The sequence below is a fragment of the Capra hircus genome, chromosome 25, assembly GCF_001704415.2.
Source record: "Capra hircus breed San Clemente chromosome 25, ASM170441v1, whole genome shotgun sequence".
In the NCBI taxonomy this organism is placed as follows: Eukaryota; Metazoa; Chordata; class Mammalia; order Artiodactyla; family Bovidae; genus Capra; species Capra hircus.
In genome coordinates this window covers 42,640,728-42,662,970 of record NC_030832.1, presented here as the reverse complement: position 1 = coordinate 42,662,970, position 22,243 = coordinate 42,640,728, and the positions used below count along the sequence as shown (strand labels likewise).

Sequence of the window (22,243 nt, the reverse complement as noted above, 5' to 3'; positions counted from 1 at the left end):
GGCTGCTGTGGGCAGCTCTGTGCCCACAGCATCCTCCTGCTCACAAACTCAGCACCACAGTGGGGTCCCCGGCTTCCTGCCCACCTCCCCCAAGGCCACGGGAAGGGCCCTGCAGGAGTTGTGTGTGTTCACAGGTGCACAACCCGGGCAGACAGCTCTGATGGGCACTTCCAAGGCCCCCAGGATGGAGCCCAACTCCCTGCTTCACCATTTGACCGCTGGATGCCCCCGACAACAAGCGTTCTGCTCCCCAGCCCTTCACAGGGCCGTTTTGGAGGCCCAGCACCCCACTGTATGGCCACATCTTCCTTAGGGGGGCCTGTTCTCCCCATTTCTGTCTAGAGCTTCCAGGGAAATTCACAACAGATGGGGGACAAGGGAGCTGAACCAGCTGAGCGCGACACCTGGACCCCTCGGGGGTCGATGGCGCGGGCTCCCAGGAGTCCTGGAGCTGGACGGGCACTGGGCAGGGGCCAGCGTTCAGGGCCTTCTGCCTTTATCTGGGAACGGAGAGCGGGCCGAGACCCTCCCCACCAACATCCTCCCCGCAGCCGCTCGGGGCCCCTCCCCTTCCCGGGCGTTCCTCTCCCCCAAGAGCACACCAAGCCTTTCTGCGCGGTTGCTTTAATGGACAGACCATCAGACGCATTTGCCCAAAGGAAGAGTAAGTGAGCAGGGTTCTGGGCATCTCACCAGACGCAAATACACAGATCGCGTTTGTACAGATCACATCAGACACGTATCCACAGCACAGGATCGCACACCCCTCGGGACACCCCGTCCTGGGACTGCACGGGGGCGGTTCCCACGGGGTGGGGCCACAGCCCACGGCCACGCCCCCACATGCTCGCTCAAAGGCGTCCTACAGCCGCGCGTGGAAGATGCTCCTTAACGTGGAAGACTCCCCACAGACAGGTGAGTCCCGGGACGCTTCCTGTCACCAGAGTCAGCCCCAGGGCAACAGAAGGGTCCCAACGGTCACTCGAGCTCCGAGACGAGGAGGACAGGGGCAGCAGGCTGCGGGCAACACAGGGCTGACCCAGTTCGCAGGCACAGCAGACACGGGTCCATGCACTCCGAGGGAGCAAATCTTCCTCGTCCACTTGGCGTCTGGTGGGGCGCGCCGCTGCGCCTCTGTGAGGTTAGGGCGCCTGGTCCTCTAGGTTCCAGAATCCCGGAGGCAGGCCCAGGACACCGAGACCTCCCGGGCACCACCTGGAGCTCCAGCACCCAGGCCATAGGCCACGTGACGCTGACGGGCCGCAGCCACAAATGCTTTTCACCGTGAGTGCATTTTGGTGGGTTTGTTTTTTTTCTTTTGGTTCAAAACAAAAAAAAGCATGGCAGGCTCTCAGGTCTATAAAACTTGGTAATATTAGACAAAAATACAGACTTCACCTTTACAAAACAAAACCAAAAACAACACCACACAGAATTTCTGTTGAATACACGTAAAGCATAACATCTTACCAAAAATAAGAGTTTAGTTTCTGTCCAAACACTGGCAGCAGCAGGGAGCAACCCCGGGCCGCCGCTCAGGAAAGCCGGGTCCTCAGGCCCGTCCACGGCAGGCAGGAGGCTGGGGAACGGCATGTGATTGCTTCACGCAGTTCTCTCGAAATGGCTTAAATTAAAAGGCGGGTGAGACCGGGCAAGGAAGAAACACGTAAAGCCAGAAACATTCAGGAAATGATGCATAGGTGGGTATACCATGTTTATTGTAATACATCTCATTCACTTGCATCTTGCTAGGAAAGGTACCGTCCCACTGTCCTGACTGTTAACAGCAGCCTGGTGTTATCGGTGTAAATGTCTTCCAAAGAGATAATTAAAAAAAAAAAAAAGCTAGGCCAAGAGTAAAAAGGAAAGCTTAATAATCACTTTATGATGTAAAAAAAAAATCCACTTAAGGCTCTCAGGGAGGTTTCTGGATAAGACTCAGACACTACGGCAAGGAGATGCGGTTTCCCAGACAGTCTTGGCTCCCGCGTGCGCCTGCAGAGCCCGCGGCCTCCGAGCGCAGCCTCCAGAAAGCAGGCTCTGCACCCTCGACAGAAGCACCTGTGGCCACCTGGACAGAGGCTGGTCCGCCGCGACGCCGGCCCCTCCGCCCCTCGGGGCGCCCCTCCGTTCCGGCAACTGCTCAGATGCTTGTGTGAGTTTTGTTTGTCGAGTTTCGTGGTTTTGTTTGCTCTCTTTTTTTTTTTTTTTGACAAGGAAGCGTCTTATTGTTTCACCGAGTGCTACAATACTTGCTTTGATGTCACATGAACAACGTATACTGTCTCTTTGTTCTCCAAAGCGTGCATGGAGACAGTTTTCACGGAGGAGAACAAAGACCACGCTGGCAGTAAGCACCGTGCATAGTAGGTTCAGGAATGTAACACGCCATGTACATCCGTGTCCCGGGAGGGGGCTGCTGGCTGACCTTCACCTCACATCTGCAGGCAGGAGAGAGACGGACACTGAGAGGCCACGAGCTGACGAACGCCATCACGGCACGCACGCACGCACGCTGTGTGGTAGCTTGCGGGATTTAAAGCCTTTGTTAAATCTTTCAAATCAAACACACCCCATTACCCTTTCTGTAACATCCTGACCAGAACTGGCACTCGGCTCTTGGGATCTCATAGAACACAGCTTCAGAGCAAGCCCCATTCTCCCATTGTACAGATGGGGAAAACTGAGGCCCAGAAGGGTTCTTCTGCTTTTCTCCTCACCTTTCTCTTTCTTCTGGCTCACAGCTTGGTGTGACTTCTGGTGCTCTGGCAGCCACTCTGGGCCAGGAGGCAATCCTGCCTCTGGATGTCACCAGTGAGACACAGGGGTCTCTGTGACTAGGCAGGGTACAGGGACCTGAGCGTGCAGCAGCTCTTCCCTGCCCTCCACTGCCTGCCTGTTGCTTATCCCAGCGTTTGTGCCACGTGCCCAGAGCCCGAATGCCAGCAGGCAGGTGGGGATGGCTCTCTCCCTGCAGGGCCTCTGTCACCAGCTGGCCCATGGAGGCTTAGCCCAGCGGCTGCAGCCGGGAAGCACAGCCAGGCACAGGCCAGCCCCTGCACACCCTCAGGACCCACAGCCAAGGCTGAGCAGCTGGGGGCTGCTTCAGGGTCTGTGTACGTGGGCCTTTCCTCCCAGAGGAGCCTCCCGAGCGGACCTGGCCCCCAGGCCTCAGACGCTCCTGGCCTGGTCAGGTTCTGCAGCTACATCTCTCAGCTGGGCCTGGGTTCCCAGGCGCCTGTCGCTGAGAGTTCCTCTCACAGCTATCTGTCTTGGATGCCATGGGCTCCCACACGCCCAGGAGCAAGGACCAGGTGCTCCAGAGGCAGACAGCCCAACAGCAAGGCCCGGGAGACTCCACACTGCCGCCCTTCATGACGACTGCAGTTGCCCACACCCACCTACCCTGGGAAGCCCTTCGAAAAGACCACTTTTCCCAGGCCCCCCTCAGAGTGGAGGGGGGCCACTGGGATAAAGCAAGTCACTGGGCCCTCCACTGTTCTCCCCACTATCATCCTTCTTCCAGCCTGGAGTGAAGCACGACTTCTGGAGCTGTGGCAGCCACCTCCGGCCACGAGGCTGAGAACGGCATCGCCAGCCCTGAGGTGGGTGTCTGATGGTCCTCTGAGACTGCCAAACCTGCTCTGGTCTCTACCTCATCTCGCCCTTATTTCTAGTGTCTTGTTCGCAGCCAAACACAACTTCCAGTACAGCCACCAACAGCCCTACGTGTTTACAAAGCATTTCAGGCAGGAGCTATCCAGCCTCCAACCAGGCTCATCTGTGACCCCGGCGAGCCTCAGTTTTTCCATCTGTCAAAGGAGTGGGTAAGCTGTCCGTGTGATCCCAGCAATTCAACGTGGGAGCTACTCCATTGCTGCTCAGGGAGCCCAGATCACCCCGCTCCTATGATCTCCGTCTCCCGATCAACGAGGACCAAAGCCAGAGCGGGGGCCCCTGAGCAGGAGGGGGCTGGGGGCCAGGCGTCCCGAGCGGCAGGAGAGGGGGCAGAGGACAGGAGCGCGGAGACCCGCAGCCCGGCGGGACAGACAGCGGAAGCTCGCGGACGGATCAAGGCCAATCAGGGCGCGTCCTCGCCTGCGGGTGATTCGCGGAGCGATCGGGCGCTACGCCTCCCACCCCAGGATGGCGGCGCGGCGGGCAGGTGGCTCCTACCTGGTTGGCCACGTTAGGTGGGTTTTAACCTTTTTCTTTTCCGTTTTTTACCTGACTCCCTACGCCTTCCTGTTGACAGAAGGGCAGGAAGGGTGAGTGGGCCCAAGGGAGGGTGTGGGGTGGACACTGAAGCAATAAATACCTGGGGTGTTTGTCTTTCTGTGAAAACAGCTCGACGGTGCTGGCAGGGAGACACTTCCTGGTCCCGTGAGCCGGCCCAGCGCGGTGGCCACAACGCCGGGCTGCTCTGGGCAGAGTCTGGCCGAGAAGGCCAGGACCCCGAGCGCCAATGCTGTGGCCAGCACCTGCCACCCGCCAGGGACAGGCCGCATCTCTCCAGCTCACCGCTTGGGCCGGGGCGGGAGACGGGACCCCACAGCGGCCTCACCCCTCCCTCCAGGCACGTGGCCCTGTCCCCGCGATCCCCTCGGGGGCAGCACACCGCCCCCCCGCCAGCAGGTCCCAGGCCGCACAGGCCCCACAGTGAACAGCCAACAGGCCTCAGCTGCAGCCCCCGCCCCTGCCGCCCCCCGAGGCCACTGGCCGAGGCCAGGGCGCAGCCCTGCCGGGACTCACCCGCCTCCTCCTCGCGGCGCTCGGGGCTCGGGCTGGCGCTGGTGCACGCACACTCCAGGTGCTCCTCCAGCCGCACCTGCACCTCTTTCAACTTCGCCTTCTTCCTGAAGTACTCCACCTTGGCCACCTGCCGAGACAGCAGCGTGCCGTGGACGAGCGGCACACGGGCCTGGGAGCGGGGACGCCCCCGGCCCCTGACCTCCTCCGTGGGAAAAGCGGGAGCCCCGGTGAGGAAGCGGTGAGATCCGGGGCAGCGTCTGTGGTTTGGCCCCATTTTAACTTGAGCCCAGAGGCTCGTGCACGCCAGGAGAGGCCCTGAGGATGCCCCCAAGGGGGAGGCTCTGGGCGAGGGAAGGGGTTTGCTTCCACGCTTCAGGGACACGTGGAACAGCCACAGAGGTCGGCAAAGGTGCGCCTGACCGTCAGCAGCCCGGGACGGGGCTGCTGCTCGAGGCCCGGGACCATCCGCCCTCCGGCCCAGACCCGAGCCGCAAGGAGGGGCAGGAGGTGTGGGCCCACCTGGGGCTCCGGACAAGGACCCCGTAGCCGCCCGGCATTCAGCCAGGCCCAACCCTGCAGCTTCACCAGGGCTCCCAGAACGGCCCCCAGGGACACTCTCCATCCCTCGCTCTTCGCCCAGGGACATGGGTGTGGGGGGAGCAGGGCTTTGCCAAGACCCACCTCCAGCACTCAGAGGCCCCGGGGAAGCCCGGCTCATGGGCCACAGCTGACCGGGGCAAACAGGACCCCAGGCGGCAACCAGAAGCCTCCAGCCTGGGACCATCCTTTACAAGGAGCTTCGAGGCCAGAAGCCAGGGGACTCCGGGCAGGGGGTTGGCCTGCACTGTGGTGGCCAGGCTGCCCACCCCATAGGCGAGCCGCCTGGAGGCCCGTCCAGACTTGGAACAGCCACCCGGCCACATGAATTAACCAAGCAGAAGAGAGCCAGAGGCCCACCGGCCGCGTGATGAGGCTGTGGCTCACACGGATCAGAAGCTGGGCCAGGTTTGCGGCCAGGCCCAGGGGTTTCCCAAGTCGAGATCTCAAGACCAGGGAGACAGGAGGCCTCGGGTGGGAGCTGCTGCAGGACGCCTCCACCCGGGGCGGCCTGGGGCTCGGCTGTCCCTGCCCCCTTCCCCGGGGAGAGTCCGAGAGCTGGGCATGCGGGCCATGTGGGCAGCCAGCCTCCGCCTTCCCATCTGTGAAGTGGGAACATGGGTCACACGCACGCTCACGATAGAAGCACCTGGAACTCAGGTCACTGTCCAGAGGCCACTGAAGTTGGCACCTCTGCGCAGAGCCTATCCAAGGACCCCATGCAGAGAGGCCTGCACACAGGCCAGCGCCTCACCCCACCCCGGACCCCACTCTGAGTGCCCACATGCTTCCCGCCACCCTGGCCTCTGCTGGGGGACACAGGCTACCCGAGGGCTTGGCCCTCCGTATGGCATGCCTCTGGCCAGTGGGTGCCTCCCCTGGTATCCTCTGCAGGGCAGGACGAGGACCCAGGACCCGAGGCGGGGGGCCTCGCCAGCCATCAGACAGACTGCCCGGGGACTAGCGCTAGGCTCAGCAGCGCTGCCCCAACTGGCCCCTCAGTGAAGGGTGCGCAACAGCGGCCACTCGAGCCTTTAGAGAAAAATCTTGTTTTTCTTATCACAGAAAAACAAACAGGGATTCATGGCTGCACCTGCTTCTGGGTATGCAAACATTCCGGGCTGGTCCACCACCTCCATCTGGCCAGGAAATGGCTACATTTTTCCCCCAAGAACGCACTGTGAATATTAAATTCTCAAAAGCGTCCTCCACTCTAGCCAAGGCCACGATGAAGATGCTGCCGTCCTCGGCACCCCACCTCCAGACCTACGCTACAGCCTCTCGGAGCCCACGCGCCGTGCTCTCCCCACCGTTTGTCTCGGCTGCTCCTGAAAAACCAGACACTCGGACTCCCCACCAGAGCTGCCCTGCCTGCAGGGCCCCAGGCCAGACCCACCCGAGCACACCCCCACGACGCCGTCAGCCTTCTGAGCCAGGCCTTGGGTTCCTGCGCCCACCAGCCCCCATGAAGCAGGACACTCCCAGGAGGGCCAGGGGGAGCCACGCCCTGCAGGGCCCCCCAACACGGGTCATCCGGAATGAACAGCGTCTCCTGAACCCCACGGGCCAGGCCCACGGCTCTCACAGCAGCCTCGAGAGAGCACAACCATGGCCCGTTTCACAGACGGAGAAACTGAGGCCGCACAGACAGGGCCTGGTTCACCGGCAGGGGTCCCGGACTTGCGACCAGCAGGGCCCCTGAGCACACCCCTCAGCCAGGCCACGTCCTGAGTCCGCTGGGCGGGGTCGCCAGGGCCCTGCAGCCCCAAGTCCACTCAGAACTGAGTCCAGCTCCTGGAGTCACGATGGACAGACTGACCTGGCTCCCAGGTGGGCGGCAGGAGGCCTTCTCCAGGCTCGGTTTAGAGGCCACAGCGGCCGGAGAAGAGAACCCCAGCTTCGGGGCCTGTGGCCGATGGGGTCTGGCCTCCCTGACCGACTAGGGCTCAAGTCGGGCAAGCAGCGGGCGCCTCGCCACACGGGGCAGGGACTCAGAGCCCAGCACCCAGACACGCTGCCAGAGCCACTACCTCGCCCTCTCGGCCCGACCTGGCTCCCGGAACAGCAATGGCCGATGCGGCCCCGTGGGGAGCCCCACCCAAAGCACAGGCCCCTGTCCACGAGGGGTGCAGAGGCCCACCCTGGACTGCCCCAGGTAGACACACCAGGCCCACCTCCCAGAGGCCGGAGGTCTAGCGATGTCAGACTGCAGCTAACTGCCCGACACGGCTGCAGAGCTGAGCCAACAGCTGCCCCGAAAGCAGGGCCGCCCCAAACTCCCCACACCTGAGAGGCCGGAGGCCCACCTGGCGGCAGGGAGCCTCTCCTTCTGCCTGACCCACCGCCACCCACGCCCAGCTCCACCTGTCCCGGCCACGGAGGCTCGGGTCTAGGGGCGGGGTCCGTGTGTCAGCCCGCACCAGGGGGCAGACGCCAGGCGCTGACCTTGCTGCGCAGGGTGCAGGGGAGGCAGCCAGGACCCCTGCCCACGTGGCAGTACGGCGGGTCTGGAGGGGCTCCGGGGTCCACAAGCCACCCCCAGGGCAGGCCCCGGAGGCCTCAGGGCCCTGGTGGGCAGGCCACCAACCGGGGCACGTCCTGACCCCGGGCCCAGAGCCCCCTGCAGCTGAGGGTGCCCACCTGGTTCAGTCACCTGGGAGACTATTCCAGCCTCCCCGCCCTCTCTTCCCAATGAGGGGCCTCGGGCTGTGTGTCGCCCCATGACCCCCAGCACCAACCCTGCGTTCAGTCTGGGCCTCGAGGGCCGCTCTCTCTGCTCGGCCTCAACCCCAAATGGAACAGGGGTGGCCCCTGGCCAGGCCAGGGGGCGGGCACGCCACAATGGGCCTCCTGTTCCCACTGACCTCCGTCTCCTCCCGCCAGGACCCCGGGGTCTGGCACCGGATGTCTCCTTGCTGACCTCCTGATGGGAGGGCGGGAGGGGCCCTCCCCGGGAGAGGGGGTGGGCGAAGGCACGCGGGGTACCGGATGCATGCGGAGCTGGGTGGCCAGGCCCCCCGCGGCGGGCTGACCCTCCCCCCACCCCGCTCTGGGCAGACGGAACCAGGCTCTCCCGCCCGCTGGGCAGGCCTGTGACCCGGCAGATGGAGCACCCGCCCTCACCCACCGAGACCCCTGAGGAGCTGTGGACCACCGCCCACCCTTAGGATGGACCAGGGAAGGCAGAGAGTCACTTCCCAGCCCAGGACCAGACATGACCTGGCCCTCACACCAGGGGGCAAGAGTAGGGGCCATGAGGGACCCCAAAGGGTGGAGGCACAGGCAGAGAGCCCGCTCCGTTTCCACCCCCCCCCCCCCGTACCTCCAGGCCCCTGCTGCTGGCCCGACAGACAGGCTCCAACGTCCGTAAGCAGGACCATTTAATCTAGGGCACCCCACCCCCAGACCCAAGAGACAAAGGCCTCAGTTCTGTGGATTCCTGGGGCTCCTAAGACCTCTCAACACACCACAAGGAGGGATCCCCAGACCCAACGGAAGCCCAGGAGGCTGGGCTGAGAGCCAGGGCCTCCGCTGAGCCCGTGGGCGGGCATCAGGCCTGCTTCCTCCTTGAACCGAGGAGGATGCAGCGGGGCCCACGGGGTGCCCGGGGCGGATGCCCCCCACCCGGAGTCTGAGGCCTAAGGCGGGAGCCAGCGCCCCAGGCAGGCACTCCAGGGCACCTTGGCCCCAGGGGAGTGTCCACCTGAGACCACAGGCAGCCAGCCGTGGAATCTGCTTACTCAATCCCCAAAGCACGCAGAGGACCAAGTCCCCGAGGTCAGTCAAGTCCCAGTTAGAGTCTAAAGTGCTTCTCGCGTGGCCCTCAACTCCACACCTCACTCTGGGGCCAGAAGCCTGGACTCAGACTGGCAGGCGAGCGGAAATAATTCCCAGCGGAGAGAAGAGTTCTACTGCACCCCCGGAGCAGAAGTCCGCGCTCCAGGAAACCTGGAGGCCCAGCTGAGTGGGGAGGGAGCTGCTCCACGGGGCGGTGCCAGGTCTACGCCCCGGGGCCACAGGGACCACAACCCACCTGCAGCCAGACCTTGCATGGGGGCAGGCAGTCCCCACGCCCCAGACCCACCCCCCTGAAGAGGCAGGTGCAGCCAGAGGGGAGCGAGCCCAGGCTAAGAAAGGTTTGCAGACATGGGGCCAGAAGCCCACCCCTAGCTTAGCTGCCCAGTGACCTGAGGGTGCAAAATGTCCCCCAGATTCAGAGGACCAGCCCCATATGTGTCCTTGGAACCTGATCCGCTGCAAGACCCCACGATGCCCTTAGAGGTCAGGCCAGCCAGCCTCCTGCCTGGCAGAAGGCCTCGCCGTGAGCACTGCCGTGCGCTGGCTCCCAGGAGCCCAGTACGGGAGGCAGAGACATCTGACCCAAGCCGCTGGGCCTGTGGTCCGCCACGCAGAGCACACCTTCCTGAAACAGGGGGTGACCTGGCCCCCAAAAGGACACCCCAAGGCTGGTGCCCCATCAACAGCACATCCAGTGGAGAGGGGCACCCTCCCAGGTTTCACAGGGGCCAGAGGTCTAGCATGACGGGCGTGTGCCTGGCCCTGAGCCAAGTTCTGAGCTGTGGTGGGAGTCAGCCTCCCCACCCAGCCCCAGCCCAGGGCTCCCTTCCGGTCTCAGTGGGGAGAGGCTCTCAGGGGACGCCCAGCCCCCTTGCCACACACCACAGCCCCTGCTAAAGTGCCCAAGAGACCCTTCCAGAGCCTGGAGGGGACACCAGGCAGCCCTCAGCTAAATGGCTGGACACCACGCGAAACCCGTCGGCAAGCAAACCACCACTTGTCCTAAGATCCACGAGAGGCCCTTGGAGAGGGGACTAGACACCACCCGTAAACCACCTACCAGGACCCAAGCCCCAGCCCCGCCCCCAGGCCTCAGTGTGCCTGTCAGAGAAATGGACGCATCCTCCGGCTCACCAGCCACAGCTGGCCGCCGTGGGCCAGGGATGCGCGGGCTCACCTTGACATTCCGGTGGTGGACGCGTGACGGCTGGCACTTAACGCTGCTGGTGTTGCAGCAGCCGGTGCAGCGCTTCACCTCCACGCACGGCGGCCAGATCAGGAAGTTAGCGGACGTGGGGTCCACCTGGCTCCGAGGTATCTCGTAAATGACAGTCCTGGTCTTGCAGACCGCTGGGATGGCCTCCTCTGCAGAGGTGAGAGGCGGGTGAATGTGCAGCAGCGCTCAGGGGTCCAGGCAGGAGCGACCCACGGCCCACGGCTTAAGCCCACGGGACGTGTCACACAGCCCCTGGTCCAGCAGAGGCAGAAAGACCCCGGCCCCTAGCACGGTGCCACTGGCTGGCCCAAAGATGAGCGGTAACTGGAGGGCTGGGAGGGGAGGCCCCAGAGGGGAGGGGGCTGCAGAGAGCCCCCTTGGAGCGTGGGGGCTGAAAAGGGGCTCACACAGCCCGAGGCCAGCTTGGAGCTGAGACACCATCTTCACTCAGGGCCGGGGGGGGGAGCCATCTCTCACCTGCCTCACCTCCCAAGGGCCCCGCCTCCCACAGGCACATTTCCAGTGGCCCCCAAATCAAGAGGGCAGGGTACTGGTGACCCAGCTACCCCAGTGCGGGAAGGGGCCCCGCTCATAGCGCCCAACCCAGCGCCCACCAGTAGGAAGGGTCTGGGGGGTCCAGCTAGGCAGGGCCACAGGCCTTCAGTCCAGCCCCAGTTCCACTCAAGGGCAGGCCCCCGGTTTGGAGCAGGAGAGGCCCCCATCAGCCCCGAAGACTCGAGCCAGCACATGTCACCTGGGAGGGCCCGCTGGCCTCAACCAGGAATCGTCTACCCACATACCACGCCCAAAGGCAGAAGCTATAAAATCCATATTCTTGGAAAGACAGCTCAGACAGAGGGAGTCACATACCCAAGGTCACAAGGAGGACGGGCAGCTGTCAGGACCCCCAGGTGGCACGGGACCGGGTGGTCAAATCCCCCAACTGCACCCCTGGGGCAAGGCCTCCTCTCAAGGATGAGCCCAAGGCCCCAGGAGACCTCCACCAGCCATTCACTCCTGAAGGGGCCCGGCAGACCCTGGATGCTCAGAGTGGGGCCCAGAGGCCAGGCCTGCGGGGGGTGGGGACCCCGGAAAGGGCCCCCAGGCCCAGCATGGCTGCACCCACCGCCTCGCAGGGCAGCGGGGAGCACTCTGTGCTCGATGTCATGAACTGCAAATTAAACGCGACCCATCCTCCAGCGAGGCTGCCTCCAGCACAGGCCCCAACAAGACCGGGCACTTCAGGAATTTACGGCGGCTCCCCACTTCTGGAAACTCTTGGCCCAGGCCAGGCCTGCAGCGGGGAGCGGGCGGGCCAGGGCAGGGAGGGGGACGCGGGGCCTGCACAGCAGAGAAGGGACGGAGCCCACATCCCCAGAGCCCCTCCACAGCCCCCCAGCACAGGGACTCACCGATGCTCCTCTTCCTCCGGATGGGCACCGGCCGCCTCTCCGGGCCATGCCTAGCGCCGTGGCCCCCGTGGGCTCTCAGACTGGTTTCCAAAGGCTCCTCAGCTCCTACAGGAAAAAGAGATGCCGACCATCCGCCCACACCTGGGCCCCTGGGGCCTGCACAGCAGCACACCCCACCGCTCTCCTCGTTACAGAGGGGGTCCCTCTGCACCCACAAGGGGGGCCTCCAGACGTGTGCAGGATGAGACTCCCAGCTGCCAAAGATGTCTCAGCCGCCCCACGCAGCCAGCATGGGGCTCCTGACATGGGCGCCTGCCCTGCACCCTGCACGAAGCTGCAGAACACCCGGGAAGGGCCTGCGGCCAGCCCGCCCGGGGCACCTCCTCAGGGAAGCCGGGTGAGGGCTGACCCAGGGGAGGTGCCTGAAGCCAGCCCGCCCCACCCGCAAGGCCAAGCCGACAGGCCTGCTGCTGCTTGCTGGACAGCGCACCTTGGACAGAGGGCTGGACGGCAGACTGGACCGCGGACCCGCACAGGCTGTAGCCGCAACTTTTCCACCACCTCTGCTTCTGCCGCCTCCTCTGCTGCCCTCACTGACCCAATCCTGGCTGAGCATCCTGGCCTTGCAGGGGCATCAGGAGCAAGGCCAGACTGGGCCTCGGTCAGACCCCACTCGTCCCTGAACATCAGCCCACCATGACGGAGAGGCCATCAGAGCCGGGCGCAGCGCATCAGGAGTCCAGTGCCCGGTGGGGGACACGGCTCTCAGGAAGGAAAGTGCTTTGAGCGGCCCCAGAGCCAAGGTCATCACTGGGCCTAGCGCCCCAGGCTGGCTACAGCCCCCTCAGTACACAGACCACCACCCGCTCTGCCCCCAGGGCCCACAGACAGGGCTCGGAAGGGACACACACACCTGCCGTCTGGCCTCACCCCGCCCAAGGACAGCACCTGCATTAGGGTGGAGTGGGCCACACACGGCTGCTCCACCCCGGCCCTCAGACCCGGTGGGGCATCTCCCCGCCTCTCCCCTCCATCACTGCTTCCCCCACAGTTAACCAGAGGCAACCAGAGGCATTGGGCTCTGAGAAAGCATGCCTCAAAGGCCACAGCTGCCCAAGGAGCCCATTCTCACCACCTCCCCTCCCCAAGAAGCTCCAGTGGTATCCCGGCCACGAGCCCAGACCAGAGGACCCCTCTCCCCGATGCGCAGTGCACAGAGGCCTTGGAGACTGTCCACGTGCCCGCAGTCGGAACCTGCACACACTAGAAGCGAAGCGCAAACACAGAAAACACAGCGGGGACACAAGACGCACGGCCGTGCACGCCGCCGTCCAGGAGAGCCCAGCTCTCCCCTCACAATGACTCAATGTTCCACTGCCGCTAATTTTTTCTGAGACCCAAAATAAGATCAGAACAGAACTGCTCATGCAGTAAGAATCCCATCCACCAACTGTTACAAGAAGCATTTTTTCAGGAAAAAAGTGACATGATGAGTCACGTCCTGGTGGTGGCCATCTCGCCATCGCCAAGCCCGGGAGCAGCCGGTCCGTCCTGAGCTTCTAGGAGACAACCGGACGGCAGCAACCCAGGCCGCACTCCACCCAGCACTCCAGCCAGGCAACAGCAGCCTTCCGCGATATCATGGTGCCGTGCACACAGGAGGGGCTGCCAGCTTTCCAGCTCAGAGGAAACTGAGGCCAAGGCTCAGAAGAACAAGCAAGGCGGATGGCCAGCAGGAGCCCCTGCCTGCCTGCGCCACACCCAGGCCTCTTGCCTCTGAAGAAGCAAAGACAAAGCCTCCTGGTCCATCAACTGTTCTAAAACCTGAACTCAGGACTCACTCCCCAACAAGAGTAGAAAGAGCTCCCAGTCAGACCAGCTCATCCACCACCCTATGGAGACGGGTGGTCCGGAAACCCAGCCTGGACCTCGCTGATGGGGAGGTAGCCCTCTGATTTATGTGGGTGGAGATGCGACTGGCAGGGACCCGCCCCCCCCCCCCCCCCCCCCCGGCCCTGCAAGAGAAGGCCACACGTGAATCACAGCCAAAAATGGCTCTCAGGACGGTTCATCAACTGGTTTTCCCCTCTGCCTCTTCTGCACAGATGTCCGAAAGACAGGAAGCCGTCTTCCAGCCGTCAGTCCTGGAGGAGCATTAACGGCCTAATGGGATGACATTTACGTATCCTTATTCAATGGCCACGGGCACCCGGCCAGGCTTCAGAGAACAAAGCTCCCGCGCGACTGAATGGTCTGCTCTCCGCACACCCGACACACAGGCCGCAAACTCCATGCTACTGGTCATTAAAAGACCACATGCTGACCCCTGCACCCAAAGGTCACACGTGAAAAACCAACTGTCCGGTCTCTCAGGCGCGGGCAAGGAATCCAGCGCCTGCGGGCCTGGGCGCAGCCTCACCTGGGAGACGGGAACGCCCGCCCCTGGAGGCCCCGCCCACCTGCCAGTCACGAGGCCCCGCCCCAGGGAGGAGCCGCTGAGAACCCGAGCGTCTGTTCCCGCTCCCAGGCGTCAGTCGGGGAGAGCTCCACTCCGAGCTGTAGCTGTAGGAGGAGGGACGGGCACCTAGGCCAACCGGTCCTCTCTGCACCCACCCGCCTCCTCACTGATCCCACCTCTGGCTGACCCTGCTGGGGAGTCCTGGGCCTGGAGAAGTAACCTCACAGCAGTTCACAACCTTTCCTAGCAGCGGGGTCCATTGCTACTCTTCACTTGGGGCAGAAACAGAAGCTGGGGAAAAGACACCCACACCCCCAGCCCACTCCTGCAAAACAAGCTACAGAAGCAACCAGCTCAGGTCAGAGCTGTGAGAGGGGGACCACCCAGAGCTCTGATGAAGGAGCCCGCCCTGGGGTCTGCGTCACAAAGGGTCCGGGAGGGACAAGGCTACTGAACAAAGGAGGTCCTGGGGCCCCTCCAGTGTTCTCAGCCCAAAGCTCACCAGGCACCAGGCGCTCCCTCTCAGACCCCAGCTGCCCCAACAGGTGGGGGAGGGAGGGCAGCAACCACTCTGCCCACTCCCTGGGGCAGGAGGGGGCCAGGCTCCCAGGCTTTTATAAGGGGGCAATTTGAAACCAGCCCGGAGAACCGGCTGGTGCACCCTTGCTTCTTCTGTTTGGACCCTCCAAGGAGGCCGTGGACCCAGAAGTCCCCAGGTCAGGAATGCTATCAGCATGACCCCGGAGCTGCAATGCATTAATGGGTGGGGGGTGGGGGGTTGGGGGTGGGGAGGCGGGAGGCGGGGCTGCAGAAAACAGAATAAGAAAGGTCCCAGCAGAAAGTGAATGGCCCATTTCCCCAGCGCAGCCCAAAGCAGGTCCTGCGGGAGGCCCAGCCTTCCCCAGGGAAAAACCTCTTGGGAGCCAGTCTCCCCGTTTCCCAAGTCCATCAGGGAGCAGCAGCATGCAGGCAAATGTTCTCCTCGGCTAACCAAAGCCAAAGCCTTCTCCCCAGCGTTACACATCAAGGAGCCAGATCAAACCCCCCCCCACCCCCGGCCCCACTCTGATCTCCCAGTGAAATTCTACCCTCTTCCTGATAAGGATCAGCCAAAGGATTTCCTGGGTCAAGAAACTACAGAAACCATGCCGTTGCTAGAAAATGGTTTTGGCATGAAATGAAAATAGTTCAGGCCTTTCCACCACCATAATTAGGTACAAATTTCCAAATGACTAGACCATGTGATTTTACTTAATTCCTCCACCACCCCCCTTTTTAGAGTAGTTTGCAGTGAGAGAAAAATCATTTCACTTAAAATTCTCCCAACCAACCCCTGGCTAACTTTGGTCGCTCCATTTGACAAGCTCACCTGGGGCTCCTTTTTGTCCAGTCAACAGGAAGTTTTCTTACATGAGTATTGCCCTAGCTAACTCACAGTGGAATCCCTGCCACAGAAATGCGGGCCAGAACCCTGTCTTCTAGAAGAGCTTCCTCTGGTCCACAGGCAAGCACAGCCACCCCGCACCCCCGGCTCCCAGCCAGGCCAATATGGGTTGTCAGCACCTCTGCCCACCTGGGGCCAGTCCAACTCTGCAGCCGACACTCAAGAGCTTCAGAAGTCTGCCTGACACTTTCCTAAAGCGGCTCAGCTCCAGAGCCTGAGGGGGGAGCCCCAAAATAGTCCCCAAACAGCAGACTGTCCGAGGCGCGCCTTTTTTATTGGCTCATGAAAACAGAAAAACACAGGACTCACAACCACAAAGGCCCAGCCCGGCAGCAGGAGCGGAGAAAATGCGCACCGATGACAAAGGGGCCCTCGGTGGGGCGGTGGGGGGCGGCACCGCGCAACAGCTTGCGCCCAGGTCAGGGCTCAGCGCCCAAGGCCTGGGCTGGCTCCTCCCGGCCGGAGGGCAGGCCCCGGACCGCACACCTGGCCGGGACGCCGGCGCCCTCTATGCGGCTTAACTTTCTGAGGCACATTCGGCATTTTCCTTAGAGCAAAAAAACAATCCCTGGGCGAGTGAGCAGCCCCGGCCGCCGCCGGGAGAGAAAGTGGTGATTGGAAGAGAAACTCCTGACTCATCCGCCTCGGCTTTTATGGCCCGGGATTGGATTCTGACCTTTCGGTGCGCTCCTGCGCGGCGCCCGGCCCGGCCCGGCCCGGACGCGGGAGGCGGCACGGGGCGCACATACAGGCTGCCCACCCGCCCGCGCCCTCCCCGCGCGCCGAGGGAAGGGGCGCGATTTACCTACGGAGTCTATCTCCAGGAGTCGCTGGAGGTCCCGGATGCTGTGGATCTGACTGTGCGCCAGCCTCTCAATGACCTCGCGGGGGATCTCGGCTTCCTGCAAGCATAGCAACACGGTCAGCGCCCGTGGCTGTCCAGAGCGCCTGGTCCCCCACCCGGCCCGCGCGGGCGCCGTGCAGGAAGGCCGCTGGACCCCCAGCCTGGGCCCTGGAGCCTAAGGCCCAGGGTGGGGCTGGATGAGACCCCCAATCCAATTCTCCGTCCCCATCCGTGTCTGCCCTTTACAAAAAGAAACCGCTCCCCGCCTTTAAATTTAAAAAAAAAAAAAAAAACCACCGGGCCCCTCTGCCCGGGGGTGTCCATTACAGGAGGTCTAGGGGCAGCGAGGGGCCCGGGGAGTTGCTGGTCTAATAGTGAAATCAACATCGAGAAAGATCAAGTTGAAATGCGTCACGGACCGGCGACGAAAGTCACGGCGGCCCTAACACTTTAATCTACCCCGAGGTTTAAATTTCACACCCGGAATCCCGACCGAACCTGCGGGGGAGAGGGTCTGCAAACACGCGCGCGCACACTCACACTCGCCCCACCCCGGGCTCCGGCCCAGCTGCGGCCCTAGCGCCGACGAAGACGCCCCAAATCCAGCCGCGACTGGGAGGGGCTGCCAGGGAACGTGAGGGTTAAATATCTTGTCTGGCAGCGCCGGGTCCCAACCCAGACCACCCCCAACCTCTCGGCCTCCCCTACTCTTTCCAGATTTTTAAAGGGAGTAGGGGGTCGTGGGGGGTCTCAAGCACTAAGTCCCGACGACGGGCGTGTAGAAAGTCATTTATCACAGCACAGCTCACGAGGACTCGGAATTCGAGATTGGGATTGGGGGTGGGGGTGGGGGTGGGGGTGGGGACGCGGGCGGTGGGAGGGCGAGGGCTCCCGGCCCGGCCCCGGCTCGCCTCGCTCAGCCACCTGTAAGCAGGCCCCGGGCGGGCGGGACTGCGCCGGCCCAGCCGCCGCTCCGGGCGTGGGGACCGGGACCCGGGGTCTGCGGCTCCGCGCTGCTCACCCTGCCTTCCGGGGGCTCCCGCTGCGACCGCCCCTACCAGTTTGTCGGGGGCTCTTCCCTCTTCCCCGGCTCCGCGGGCTCACACACACACACACACACACACACACACACACCCCCTTCCGCGCTCCCGCACCCCAATGCTGCATTGTCCGCCGCGCCCTAGGTCTCCCTCCTCGGAGAGGAGCCCGCGGCCCCCGAAGTTTCTCCCCACTCGTCCACCCAGCCGCCACTCCGTCCCTCCGCGGCGGAGCGACGCAACACGCTGGAAACTCACCAGACACACTTAGGCATGGCAGAAAATAGAACCCAGTTGGGAAAATTTTAAAACCGACCACCCTAGCAGAAATCGAAACGCGCCCTGCAGAGCCCCGGAGCCCGGGCTCTCGGGCGACCTCAGGGGGCGTGCGCAGGGGGAGTCGGAGAAAGGACAGGGCGCGGGGGTGGCACCCACCTCGGCCAGGGCATTGGCGAGGTACCCGCAGCCGAGGAGCAGCAGACAAGCCCAGGTCCTCATCGCGTCCCGAGGCACCGGTGGCTCGGCGGGGAGGCGAGGCCGCGGGGCGGGCGCTCCAGCCGGGCTCCTGTGACGGCGAAATTCAGTACCATCCCTCAGGGAACGCGGCCCGAAGGAGGGTGGCGCGGAGAGCAGGCAGCCGACGGAGCGCGCCCGGCGCGAGCAGCGAGTGCGGAGAGAGGCAGGCAGCGCCAGAGAGGAGGAGGAGCAGGGAGTGCGCGCTCGCCGCGCCCGCCGCGCCGGGAGCCTCCTGGGCCGCCGGGTAGGGGGTGGGGACGGAAGGGGCGGAGGGCGGGGGCTGGGCCTCTTCCTTGGTGCGTTCCCGGTGCTGGCCGCCGCCGCGCTCGCTCCCCGGCGCTGGCTCTAGGAGCGACCAGGCCGGTAATTCTGCATATTTGCGGGCGTCAGCCCCGAAAGGGACCCCGGAGCGAGGCTGGAGCCGCTGCCGCCGCACCACCCATCACCTGTCTGGACGCCCGGCCAGGCCCGGCGCGGGCTCGCGCTCTCCCTGCGGGCTGCGGGCGGCCCTGCGCGCCCACCAGCGGCCCCGCGCTCGCCTCCGGCCTCCTCTCGCCGCCGCCGCCGCCGCCGCCCGGCCGGGCACGGCGCGGCCCAGCACGGCGCGGCCCGGCGGCCTGCGTGCGCCCCTCCGCGGCGCGCCCTCGGCTCCGGCGCAGCGCTCCGCCCTCCGCCGGCCCGAGCCGGGCAGCGCCCGCGGCCGCTCCGCCTGGCAGCCGCCGCCCGCCCGGGGCCTCGCCGCGCGGGCCTGAGGGCCGAGCCGGCGCCGCCGCCGCCGCCGACAGAGAAGGAGGAGGAGGCGGCGCGGGCAGGCCCGGCTCGCCGGAGTTGTGCGGGCTCCGCGGGGCGCGCGTGTGGAGCCGGCCGGCGGCGGGGAGGGGGTTATAGCGCCGCGGCGCGCCCCTCCCCCGCCCCCTCCCCCTCGCCTCCCCCGGATTCCGGGCCCCGGACCCGCACCTCGGAAGCGCGCGGGGGCCGAACGGGCCGGGCAGGGCCCCGCCGCGGCCGCAGTGAGCACACACACGCGCTCGCGCAGGCAGTAAAACCCATCAAGGCCCCGGGCCCGGCCCCGAGCACAGCCGCCGGGGCTCCGCGCGCTGCCCGGGGCTCCCCGGGCGCCCCTCCCTCGAGCTTGCCCACCCCCCAGTGCCAGCTGCCGCCCTGCAGCACCGGACGGGGAGGGGAGGAGGCGGCCGCAGAAGCGCCGCCGTCGCCGGCTCGCCTCTCTTGGGCCCCAGCGGCGGCAGAGGGCAGCGCCCAGAGCTGCTACGCCAAAAAGGGCAAAAGCGAGCCGGCCCCCGCCTCCAGCCCCCCGCCCTGGTGCTCCGGCCTCTGCACGGTTTGGATCCCGGGCCCCCGGCTCCCCCGCCATAAAAGGAGGGGGAGTGAGGCTCTGGTGAGAGGTGGGGCGGGTTTAGGGGCGCGTCTGGGACACTCACCTGGCGGCTGCCACGCGCCCCCGCCCGGAATCCGATGCCTGGGGCGTCTGAACGAGGAACCTCCACCCACATTCCGGGAGAGGAAGGCGCCCCGGTCGGAGGAGGGGGCTGCCGCGGGCCTCGTCCCCGCCCTGGGCTCCCGCACCCCCAAGTCCCCGCGCCCTCGTGGAAGGCCTGGCGGCGGTCTGAGCCAGAAACTCGAGGGCTGGAAGGGAGGAAAAGAAAAGAGCCGCTCGAGAGGAGCCCGGGAGTCTCAGCCTCCCGCGCCGGGATCCGCTGGGCGCACAGAGCGCCACCTCCGGCCGCGGCGCCGCACAGAGCGATGCGGGGGAGCGACGCGAGGAAGGCCGAGGCCTGAGCGGGGCTGGACGGCGCCCCCGCCACCGAAGGGCGGTGCGCCGAGCTGGGTCCCTCCCGCCTGCCTAAGCAGGTGGGACCGCACCCTGGCGACGGGTCTCTAGAAGGGCGGAGAAGCCCCCGGTATCAGGGCTAGAGGGGTAACGAGCCAAGTGACCCCGCAGCTAGACGGGAGGCCATTAAAGGCTAGGGACTGCGAGGGGGTGGGCTGCGGAAAGAGAACCTCGCTGGCCCGAGCCCTCCACCCCACACCCCCATCCTCCGGGTTGGGCCCCTGCCCCCGCCCAGGCTGCCCTCCAGCCAAAGGCAGTAAAGACGCAACCCTCCAGGCGCTCTTTCATCCTTGGCTTCTCGGGCTCCAGCATTCCAAAGGCCGAGTCCAGGGGGCCCTCGGTGGGGGGCGGGGAGGTGTCCCTCAGCTTCCCCCAGATTCCGAGGAGGAGGGGTGGGCCCCTCCCGGGATTCCCAGCGGGCGGGGTCTCCCAGCACGCAGCCCCCCCCCCCAAAGCACGCACTCGGGGCTTAGAATGAAGGAGGGTGAGGCAGAGCTCGGGAAGTCTTGGTGCTGTCCTTGTCCACCCAAGTAGACCTCCCACTGCACTGGAGGGAGTCCGCTGAATGGTTTCCAGCAGGCGAAGAGCACACTGCTTGGACTCAGGCTGTTCCCCTGGCGGAGCCCAGAGATTTCCTGAGAGTTGACTGCATCACACCTGCTTGAGCGTCCAGTTCCTCACAGGCAGAGGGGACCTGAGGACCCACGCGTCTTCGGGGCTGAAGGACTTGGTTTGATGGCGGGTGTGCGGATGAGGAAAGGTCACCTTGTATTGCAGGGGCTGGGGTGGGGGCCCTTCTGGCTCCAACCTCTGTACAGAGGTTCCCTAGGTCCTGGGGGTGGGGGCGGTCCCACCAGCTTTGAGCAAGTGATTCGCTCGGTGCCCCATCCCAACCTGGAAATTCAGGGGCTCCCAGTTTGAGTTTGGGACAGAAATGTGGGTTTGGGGCAGAAGAGAAGAGATCTGGGAACATGGAATGGGGGCATCTTCTCCGGGAGCCCAGGCCAAAGTTAGAGAGCAGGCGAGATTGGGGGGGGGAGGGAGGGGGCGCCAACGGAGGCACCCTTCTAATCTCTGGCGGCTATTAAAAATAAAGCCTCGGCTCGTTGTCATAGCGACCACGACAACAGCGGCTGCCCAGGGTGGCACAAACTTGTGCAGCCGGTGACAGCCGCTTTTGGGGGAGACTCAGGGCAGACTCACACTGGTCCATCAAGGTCTGCCCTGCCACCAAGGACAGCCCTCCCCCACCCTCCCCCCTCATCCCTCCTCCGAAAAAGCCGGCAAAAGTAGATCGCTAGACGCTGTTTCCTAGACCTTGAATCGACTTGAGCAAGAATCAACAACCAGGACGGGAATCCACGCGTGTGGGGACTCCCCGGCCCTGGCGCCTCTCTCCGAGGCCCCTTCCCCTTTCAGAGCCTGGCGTCCTCATCTCTCGGGAAGGGGCTGAGTAGGGAGGCGGTTTCAGATGGAGGCTCGGCGGCGGGAGAGGGGAACCTGGGTCCCGAAGCCAGGCACGTGGGCGCTCCAGCACCTGCCCAGCCCGCCTGTCCTGCGATCCTGGCTGCTCAGGTGTGGTCACGTGCTCCTTTCTGCCCAGGAATCAGGTTTCACTTCCAGCCGCTATTAGGCGGTTCACACGGTTCACTGCAAACATTTGATAAAGAGGCTAAATATACACTGGAGTCGGAGGAGGCGTGGGCGGCCTCGCAGAGCGCAAGGGCGGGGCTCCGCGGGGCATTCCCGCCCAGGCCGAGAGTCCGGCTCGACCCCGACCAGTTCCCGGTTCCCGATGCTCCCACCCTAACCCCCCCGCCCCCCCACACACACAGTTGGGAGCCCAGGCCCAGGACACGCGGCCCTGCAGGCTGTGGGCGCCCCTTGGCAGCCAACGGCCCCGAGGCGGAAGAAGGGGGCGCTGGGGGGGAGCTCCAGAGAGGGTAAGCGCTGGTGGGAGGTGAAGGCGCACCTGGCAGGCCGGGATGTCCGGTCGCCCCCGGAGCCGGTGCTTCCGGGCCATCTGCAGCGTCCCCGGCGGCGCGCCCCGACGTTTCGCGGACCCATAATTAAGGTGAGTCAGGTGCTACAAATAGGTGCAGAGAGGGACTCCCGGGGCAGCCGGGTGGCTGCGCGTCTGCCCCTCGCTGGTTCTTCTGGGCACCGCCCATGACCGCCCCTCCCTCCCGCCCCCCGCGGAGGGGCGGGAACGGCCGGGCCGCTCCTGGAGAGCGGGACGCCTTTGTTAAGGACCTGAGGCCAGCCCAGGACCCTTCACCCTGCAGCCCACCTCACCGCGCGTGCAGCGCTGGCCTGGGGC

At 64.7% G+C, this 22,243-nt stretch overlaps 1 protein-coding gene across 7 annotated transcripts; it reads right to left on the bottom strand.

Annotated features, from left to right (window-relative positions):
* PDGFA (platelet derived growth factor subunit A) lies at window positions 609-21,980 on the bottom strand. Of its 7 annotated transcripts, none has more exons than XM_018040679.1 (8): window positions 21,896-21,980; window positions 19,514-21,573; window positions 16,483-16,579; window positions 11,776-11,880; window positions 10,325-10,512; window positions 4,753-4,879; window positions 4,177-4,245; window positions 609-2,441 (listed from the first exon to the last, which is right to left on the bottom strand). In XM_018040679.1, the coding sequence occupies exons 2-7, from the start codon at window positions 19,583-19,585 to the stop codon at window positions 4,190-4,192; spliced, it is 645 nt and encodes a 214-aa protein (XP_017896168.1). In that variant the 5' UTR covers window positions 19,586-21,573; window positions 21,896-21,980; the 3' UTR covers window positions 609-2,441; window positions 4,177-4,189. The 7 variants fall into 7 exon arrangements, with proteins under 7 accessions (XP_017896168.1, XP_017896169.1, XP_017896171.1 ...); XM_018040680.1 differs by lacking the exon at window positions 21,896-21,980 and having other exon boundaries at window positions 19,514-19,718; window positions 20,386-20,698; XM_018040682.1 differs by lacking the exon at window positions 21,896-21,980 and adding an exon at window positions 17,994-18,123 and having other exon boundaries at window positions 19,514-19,587.